Below are 9,682 nucleotides of genomic sequence, written 5' to 3'. Positions count from 1 at the left end.
TTTTTTTTTTTTTTTTTTTTTTTTTTTTAAAAGAAATAATTTTCTTTAGAAAGGCTGGTTCTGGCTCAGATGGGTAAAGTTGGTCAATCTTAAAGGGGCAGCTGCCCCTTTTTTTTTGTCCAAACTAAATGTTTTTATATTTAGTTTAAATTGCGTTGGGCTGAATTCTGTTTGAACTTTCACCCTGGGTTTAATTTAATTTGCTTGCTTTGACATCTTTGTTTGGTTTGTTTCTTCATCCTAGGTGATTTGAAGCTTTCGTGAGGATGGAAAACAAGGAGGAATCCATCTGCAGCTCCGTCAGCGACCTTACCTGGGAGCAGGTGAGCCGGCTGAATGAAGTCCTCACAGAGGTCGTTCCCGTTCACGGACGAGGGAACTTCCCCACCCTAGAGGTGCAGCTGAAAGACATAGTGGCACGGGTGCGGACTCACCTGGAGCTGAGCGGCATCCGAGTGAAGGACATCCGTCTCAACGGCTCCACCGCCAGCCACGTCCTGGTGCAGGACATCGGCTGGAGCTACAAAGACCTGGATTTCATCTTCAGGGTGGACCTCCCCACCGAGGCGGAGTTCAGGCTGGTTAAGGATGTTGTTTTGGGAATCCTGCTGGACTTTCTGCCGGAGGGCGTGAACAAGGAGAAAATCACTCCCATGACTCTGAAGGACGTGTACGTCCAGAAGCTGGTGAAGGTCAACACGGAGCAGGACCGCTGGAGCCTCATCTCGCTGTCAAACAACAACGGCCGCAACGTGGAGCTGAAGTTCGTCGACTCGATACGCCGACAGTTCGAGTTCAGCGTGGACTCCTTTCAGATTGTGCTGGACTCCATCCTCTCCCACTACGAGCAGACGCAGCCGGACATGTCTGAGGCCTTTCACCCTGCCGTCAGAGGGGAGAGCATGTACGGAGACTTCAACGCCGCGCTCGGCCACCTGCGCGGCAAGCTCATCGCCACGAAGAGACCAGAGGAGATCCGTGGTGGGGGGCTGCTTAAGTACTGCAACCTGCTGGTGCGGGACTTTCAGCCGGCCAATCAGGAGGAGTTCAAGGCCCTGGAGAGGTACATGTGCTCCCGCTTCTTCATAGACTTCCCCGACATTGGAGAGCAGCAGCGCAAAGTGGAGGCTTACCTGATGAGCCACTTCATCGGCGAGGAGAAGAGCAAGTATGACTACCTCCAGATCCTACGGAAGGTCGTTAACGAGAGCACCGTGTGCCTCATGGGCCACGAGCGGCGGCAGACCCTCCACCTCCTCTCGCTAATGGCCTTCAGGGTGCTGGCGGAGCAGAGCGCCATCCCAGACGCTTCCTGCGTCACCTGCTACTACCAGCCGGCGCCGTACATCAGAGACCACAACTTCAGCAACTACTACGTGGCCAACCAGAACATTCCAACATGGCTGCCGTGTAACTGACGAGACAAACGGGTCACTGGACGACTCGACCGCAGCTACTGCTTTTCAAGAGGGAAGGAACTGATTTGAGAAAAAAAAGATTCAGAAAAAAATATTAAAAGAGGGGAAAAAATGTCAGAAAAAAAAAAACCACAGTGGCAATAAATGCGACGTTTCTCTTAAGGCACATTTTCAGTGGACAAGTTTGTTTTTTTTTTTGTTTTTTTTTTTGCATTCTTTCTCATTCCTTTTCTGCAGAGGTGTTAACGTTTTTAAGTGTTATTTTTGAATCTTTCTGGGTGTATACCTTTAATCTTAGTGGAGACGTTTGTGCCTTAACCTCTAGCTGTCAGGTTCACCCCTCCAGAGTTATGAGTATGGATTGTTGTTAGAAGAAAATGGAAAATTAAATGCTGTAGCCTTCAGTTTGGGTTCCTTGTTTAAAAAAAAAAAAAAAAGAATGTGTGGGTGGGGGGGCTATGTGCTCGGTGTATGTGAAGCTTGTATCATTGGTTGTAGTTCATGATCAGCTCCATACCTGCCAGCAGTGCCTGATATTTGTAAAAAATGCAAACCTTTATTTTAAAATTTTCACTGTGAACTTCAGGGTACCCAGAGTTCTGGCTTTGAGCCACGCTCTCATTCTGATCGTCCCTTCCTCCTCTGTTTTTAAGTTGCGTTCAGACGAAGTGACCTGCGGAGGTCTGATTTGGGTTGGATGGCAGCCTGTGGAGGGAATGTGCCCAGCAGGGATCCTTACTGGCTGCTCCTACCTTAAAAGGAGCAGCACATGGAGAGACCTGCAGGGTCGTCACTGAAAAGGGATCCTCCACTGACGCAGCCCCGCTAACCGACCCTGGAGCCGCTGGCCGTCTATTATTATCCTCCCTCCCTCAGCTCGGCTGCCTTACATGTGTTGCTGAGTCACTTCCTGTCCTTCATCAGGTGCCTGTTGGCATATTGCAGCATTTGAACCCCTTTTGTGGTCATGGGAGGGCAGACGGGACGTCTCTCCTCTCAGACTTGCATATTGATTAATGAAACCAGCTGTAAATGTCCAAATTTCTATTTCCGGTAAATCCTATTATTAGCCGTCACCGTTAGACGCTCTGAATGCTGAGGCTGTGAACATTTTAGCCAGTCATCTCCTCTCTTGTCTTCCTGATATTGCAGCCTGATCACCACAGAGGAGATTAGAGTTAAACTTGAGTAAATGGCCACTCCCATCTCCCGATAGTTTCTTGGAAGCGTAGTTCCTGGCGCGGCTAGATTACCTTATCAGGACGGCTCGCGGCGCGGCGCTGCTAAGGGTTGTCAAGGAAGGAAGAGCTTGGCATGGCCTGCAGGTCGGGAGGTCGGGTCCTGATGTGTTCAGCACTTCTTTTCTTTCTTTCTCCCTGCTGTCAGCTCTGAGCCACAAGCAGCTTAACAACCAGCAACTCAAGCAACAAAGTGCCTTTTTGTTTTGGAGAGCTGAATATTTTTAAAGGGGTTTTAACTTTGATCAGGAGAGTCAGTTTGTTTCTTAAAAACACCCAGTTAAACTTTAGAAGACTGTCATTGCTGTTCTAGATTAATCATTTCATACTTTTTTTTTGTCCAGTTTGGGATTGAGAATAATTATGGCTTAGACGTTTGTTTGTGTTTTGCTTTCTTAATTTTCAGTCTCAAAGCTTCGTGTGCAGTCGTTCCTGTCGGGCCTTTCAGACGTTCGTTTTTTCCGTCTTTGTTCTGCCCAGTTGGAATCTGATGCTTTAAATGACAGGATTTGATTTGCAGAGGAAAGGTTTCACATTTTAAAGCTCAGTTTAACCGCCGGTCTTCCATCGAAGCGCCTCCTGGGGAGCTAAGAGTTTTTGTTGGGTTTTTTGTTTCTGATTGTTCAGCCTTTATCCAAAAAAAGATTAAAAAAAAAAAAAATGCAAAAAAAACAGCAATACCTGAGGTAAACACGGCGTAATGTAGTGTGTGGAGACCCCATCAGTGGGAGAGCACAGTTTTAGAGGATGATCTGCGCCTTCCTCCCTCAGATTTAACATTTTTGGCCTTAAAAGCCAGATGGACTTCTGAGCTGGAATGAAATCTCTCCTCTGTCTGCGTATATTCTGTGAATAACCATTTGTGCCACTTTCTCCGGCATTGTAACTCCTAATGCATTTTAGGGTCGATGACAAACGTCCATCGTGTGCTTTGGTTGTTAGTTCCCAGCCTGCTCTCATGTGTTTACGGTTCATGTCTGAAGCAGGGCTGCTGATGGTGTTTAAAACACTTTGAGAAGGAAGACGAGAATCGGGTGGCATCTGCTGATTTATGTTTATTTTCAGTTGTTTTGGCCCCCACCTTCCTGCTGTAACCCTTTCACATCGAACCCCCCCCTCCTTGTTTGGGCTGTGGTCTATCAGTACAGAGTGTTTCCTCTTTTAACACCTGTAGATGTTTTCAGGAGACGCACAGAGCCTAATGTTTGTGCGGGTGTCACCATAAGAATGTGATTTTTTTTTTTTTTTTTTTTTTTTGGGGGGGTGGGGTGGGGGTGTAGAAGCTCTGCTACAGTTTCTTTATTAAAAAGTTGTGAATTATTTTTCCAGCAGACCTGTGTTTACCTAAATGTAATGCAGAAGGTGGGTTTGTTGAGAACAGCTGGAAAAAGGGGGAAATTTGTCGCACTTTTTCTGTATTTTTTGGGAGATAGTAAAAATAAAGAAGCATTTCTGTCAGCCTTGTGATCGTGATGATGGCTATGATGGTACTATTTCATTTTTCAGCACTTTTACCTCAATTGAGTTTTCCTTTTTGAAATGGAAAATGTAAAAATTACACCAGGAAAGTGTGTTTTGAAGAAGAAAATGATGAATAAAAAGACTTTTAAATGCATTCTTTTTTTAGTGGTTTATTCTTTTTTATATATATATATATATATATATATAGATAAAGCTGAATTGTTTTGGACTAATACAGTATTTCTGCATTCTTTTAAAAGAAAAAAAAAACAAAAACTAAAACCTGTTCCAGTTATTTCTAAATCAGGAGCCTCATTGTAAACTTTCTCTAAGGATAATTCATCTAAAGCATGAAACAGGATCTACAACAGAGGATGTTACACGCAATACACTGCAGAAACTTTATAAATGAACTTATAATTATGTAGATCATGTAAATATTTAACCTTAAAATCCAACATTTGCAAAGAAAAACGATACTAAAACCCCATAGTTATGAAAAAACATCTGAGGTGCATTAAATTCATTCTATGTATTTATAATTCTAATCCATGTTTGTCAGAATAAAAGCACATTTAGATAAAACATAAAAAATATGCCTCACATGGCATTCCTGTTGCCTCCATTTAAACCTGTTTTGTGGTTTTAAATATACTTAAAATCCACTTTTTATAGTGTATTTATGTAATACTCTTACATGTTCACTCATTAAGTGGGAAAATAACAGCTTAAATAGTTTGTGTAATTTGAATTTTTTGCTTAATTAACCTTATCGGCTACTTTTAAACACTGAACACACTAGGGCTGAGTTAAAAAAAAATCGATTTCATCAATTTTGAATTGATTCCTTTAAATTTTTGCAAAATCGATGTCTAGGGAATGAGATCGATTCATTTTATAGTGACTCGCGTGACGTTCACATTCAAATGAGCAGGAAAGATGCACTCAACATGACTTCAAGCCAGACAGCTGCAAATATCGCCAATAGGTTGATTGAAGACATTAACAAATGGGAGCTGACCAGAAAACGCCCTGTAGTTGTTACGGACGACGCTGCACATGTGGTTTGTGCAGTGAAGATAATGCAGCTCATGCATGTCGTCTTGCTTGAGTGAGGCTTCACTTTATCGCTTTTCACAAACAAGTTTGCACTTTTGAGACAGTTTTGTTCACATCTCATGTTTAAACTGTCCGATTTACAAGTTTGCACTTTGTGTTTAATATGACAGGAAAAAATAAAATACATGAGTCATTGTTGTAAAAACAGATCGAATCGAAATGAATCGATTTAAAACTGTGTTAATCAAAATCTAATCGATTCAGGACTTTGGTGAAATTACCCAGCCCTAGAACACACACAGTGCTACGGTTTGAAAATGCTTTTATTTAAACGGTAAGGTCTAAATCCTTTTGGGAGAACATGGTTGGTGAAACCAAATCTACAGCTGAACATGGTGGTGGCAGCACTATGCTGTGGGATTCAGAAACCAATCGGTTTCAGTAACTTCTACAGTAGGTGGCTACTCATCCAGATCAGCCAGGGAACGTTTTCACCAGGAGAAACGAGGTCTGGACCAGCCCGGCCAGAGTCCAGAACTTCAACAGAACCTCATATGTAGAGACTCAAGTCCAAGGTGGCTGAATCTGGGGTTCCGTGGTTCATTAAAAGTCATTCAATTAAAATTTTTTAATTAAGGTCTTAATTGGCATTAAAATTCATTCAATGTGATTATTGTGGCATAAAAAAAAAAAAAAAAAAAAAAAAAACGTATAAAAAAATTTTGTCAGATATGTTATATCGCGATGTTTTATTGTAAAGCTGTATGTTTGGTAAAGAAGCTCAAGGTGGAGAAAAAGCAAGATTGGGAAAATGCTGATTTCAACAAAAGTGGCTGGAAAATTAGAAATTTGGGAATCGGCTGCAGTCTGTCAACAGTAGAAATGACAAAGGATTTTGCTATGTTTTGTTTATAGATATATATATATATATTTAAATATATATTGCATATGAGAGCCATGGCTACTTGTTAATGGCATTAAAATTATTTCTAAAAGTATTAAACAGCATTAAAAAGCATGAAATTACAGTTTCTTAATTCTTATATAAACCCTGTGAATGCTATAGTTTTAACAAAGGGCACTTTACCAAAGTATCTGTGGTTATGCAACTTTTAAAAAAAACTTTTTGCATAGTTAACCCTCCAGCAGGTTTGTTTGTTCGACAAACATGTTTAGCGTCTCATGATCCAACTTTAGCAACACCTCAAAATTTAACACCATTTAGAGCCTCTCACCACTTCACCTAAAGACTCTGGATTAGTTCTGCGAGCTCCTTCAGCTGCAGCATCTTTCACGCCGTTGGTAGTTAAACTTTCTGGGGCTAATTTGATTAGTTAAGTGGAAGAATATGGTTGACATCTCAGACGACCATGAGGACTGAAAACATCTGAAGCGTGTTAGATGTATCCTGACAGCTTCACACCAATTAGGAGCTTCAAATGCCCCAGCAGAGTGGCCTTTAAGCTGCTTTTTTTCTTAAATGTTCCCATCTTGGAGAGTGTCCTGACTGCACATTGATCCTGTGGGCATCCTGACGGGAACCTAAACCAGAGATGTTTTCCGTCTGCATCACTGTGGAAGCGGTTAGCGGGGAGATCCATCGCCTCAGCAGTCTGCTCACACAGAAAAACTGCTCGTTCTGATCCAATGCAGCGGAAAACACTTCAGCTCCATCCAGATTATTTTTTTTATTAGGTAATAAGTTCAATATTTCTTGTTTTAAGATGTTGTTTGAGGAACATGTTTCAACCCCTGCACCAACCAAACATGTGAGGAACTTTTTGGTTAGAACAAGTTTCTTTTTCTTTTAGTTTCCTGGGTATATCTGACATCATTGAATAGGACTAAACCAACTAGATCATTTATGTGCGACCCATAAAGAGCTAATGCTTTTTCATGGACCAGCTGCGGTCGATTAATGTCGCTTTCTGCTCCCCGTTTACTATTCAGTGACTGAGGGCAGTGAGTCACCACGTTGACCTAGCTGGTTCAGTAATTGGCTCTGCAGCCTGTTTTTCCATTCAGCTTTATTCTATTACAAATACTTTATTTAACCCTTTAATTCCGTCCTAACCAACCCTGAGTCACCACCTCCTCCCCCTCCCTCTCCGCTGTGGTTTAAATGTGGTTTCACACGAACAAACATACCAAGATCAAATGTCTTCTTATCGTCAGTCAACCAAAAGGTTCCTCTTTTCTAAAGGTTGTGGTTTTAAAGATGGTGTAGCTGTTGTGAATTTAGGTTTAATACCCAGAATGCAGCTAAAAGGCTTTCCTCAGAGAGTCTGTAGCTAAAGCTGACCTCTGAAGAACCTCACTCACAAAGCAACACCTTTCCCACTCGGTACTCCTCAGAAGAAACCTGATAAAAAAGCTTCCGTTTATGTTCTTGTCAAAGATCTAACAGATTGGCTCTGGCCCCCCAGGCAGCCCTAAAGTCGGTCCTTGAGGGCCGCTGTCCTGCAGGTTTTAGAGATTTATCTGCTTTAGAACAGCTGATTCTGATGATTGCAGTTCAGCAAAAGCCTGTTAATCAACTATCAATGTAAATCAGCAGAAGCAGGAAACCTCTAGAACCTGCAGGACAGCGGCCCTTTAAGACTGACGTAGGGGATGCCTGCCCTAAAGTGAATTTGACAGCAAATCACAGGACAGATAGAAAAAAAGGAAATAGCCCAATGATCCCCATTTATCAGTCTAGTATTACATGATAAATTAATTACATGTGTGCACATCCCAGATTGGGGGAAATTGTACTTAAAGGTACATAGTTGAGTTACACACCTATTCCAAAAAGACCAAATTCCAGTTGATTATAATAAAATTATTCCCAAAGTCTGTCTTGATAGTGCTTGTATTGTTCTTTTTGAGCCTGTATGGAACCCCAACCCTGGGCGCCATGAGCAACGGCATGAACCGATATGGCGGCATCTACCAGCAGAACCACCAGAAAACCAGATGGGGGACATTGATGCTAACAAACAAATAAGTCCTGACTGCTTCAATGCTTAAACAAAAACCTACAGCTTAGAAGATGGAGCTTAAAGGCATTTCTAACACCAGCAGCACTATTAGCTGAGAAATATCCTCACGTGTCGATTATCTTCACAGCGACATCAGAATGCTTCCTGAGCTTTTTAGCTCCAGCTTTATTATCTTTGTTATGCATATTCATTGTTGTCTTTTTGAGTTTTTACGGCACTAGTGGCTCATTTTTATGGACATTAGGCTGAGAGGAAAGGGGGAGAGACATGCAGGAAAGGACCACAGGCCAGATTCAAACCCAGGTCGCCCGCGTCAAGGACTAAGGCCTCCATAAATGGGTTATGTGCGCTAACCACTGCGCCACCAAAGCATGCCCATACTGCTTATTAATTTGACTAGCCTCGCTAAGAAAGAATTCAGCTTCATGGTAGCAGAAAGGTTGAGGCTGAAGTTGTCTCGCTAACCCAGACCTCAGATAGATTTTCCTTTATTCTTATCAAGACCTTAAAATTGATTCTTCTGGTTGCACCTTCTGCAAACAGAAGACATAATAATGCTTATCGAAATCAATAAGCCTTTGCTTTTTTTTTTTTTTTTTCTGACCAAAGTTGACTTCATAAATTGATTAGTAGGTTGAGGAAGTAAGTTGGCAGGGAAATACTGTGCCAAGCAAATAGATTTTCCACGTTTCGCCAGGTGCAGGTGCTTCAATGTAATTTATTGATGTGTTAAAGCGACACAAAGTGCTCAAAACTGGAAAGTAAAGTAAAAACGCCACGTGGTGTTTTAGTTTGGCTAACAAATATCTGAAAAGTGTGTTTGTATTCAGCCTTTCTGGGTCAGTACGGTACTTATAGTTTCACCTATTGCTGCAGTTATAGCTACTGTTTCCATTTAGGTTTGTTACAGGTTTACAGAGTTGAAAGAATAAGGATCAGAGTCAGTTTTTGTGTAAGAACTACATTCTATTTAACGTCTATGATAAATTTAAGGCGTAATGTGACTAAAACATTGAAAAAAGATTCTATAATTTCTGTAAATTGGGAAATGATAGACACCGCCCACATTTACCCAGTTTTCCCTGTTAAATTTAGGGTGCTCCACTGATCATTGCATTGACTCATTGACTTGAAGGCAATTCCTCACACCAAAGCATGCTTGTAGCGACAGTGGACAGGAAAACTCAATTTTAACAGGAAGAAACCTCCAGCTGAACCAGGCTCAGTGTGAGCGGCCATCTGCTGGGGCCGACTGGGATTCAAGGAGACAGAAGCAGAGATACAAAAAGCAACTGTCAACCAGCTGCACAGGCGGCAACGTCACATCTTTTGTAAGGTGTGATTTGCTGTCCCTATTTAAGACTATTGTGGCTAAACAAAGGTTGACTAAATCATGAGACACGCACACAGAGTGATCCTTCCTCTGCACTTGAGAAATCTAATGTAGGGATTTTATTTTTTTAACCACTTCATTTCAAAATATAGACCTGCCCATATTTAGAAGAGCCCACACTCCAGAGTA

The 9,682-nt window shown here is 41.8% G+C and overlaps 1 protein-coding gene across 2 annotated transcripts in view; it reads left to right on the top strand.

Annotated features, from left to right (window-relative positions):
* Positions 1-1,845, top strand: part of fam46c (family with sequence similarity 46 member C) — a 4,612-nt gene extending 2,767 nt beyond the window's left edge. For both annotated transcript variants that reach the window (XM_015395738.1, XM_015395739.1), the window contains exon 2: positions 245-1,845. In XM_015395738.1, the coding sequence (XP_015251224.1) occupies positions 267-1,418 (1,152 nt within the window). In that variant the 5' untranslated portion in view covers positions 245-266 and the 3' untranslated portion in view covers positions 1,419-1,845. The remainder of the gene's footprint in view (positions 1-244) is intronic.
* The last annotated feature ends 7,837 nt before the right edge of the window (positions 1,846-9,682 follow it).

This window comes from Cyprinodon variegatus, unplaced genomic scaffold (assembly GCF_000732505.1).
Source record: "Cyprinodon variegatus isolate N-32 unplaced genomic scaffold, C_variegatus-1.0 Scaffold757, whole genome shotgun sequence".
Lineage (NCBI taxonomy): Eukaryota > Metazoa > Chordata > Actinopteri > Cyprinodontiformes > Cyprinodontidae > Cyprinodon > Cyprinodon variegatus.
This window is presented reverse-complemented; position numbering and strand designations above follow the sequence as displayed.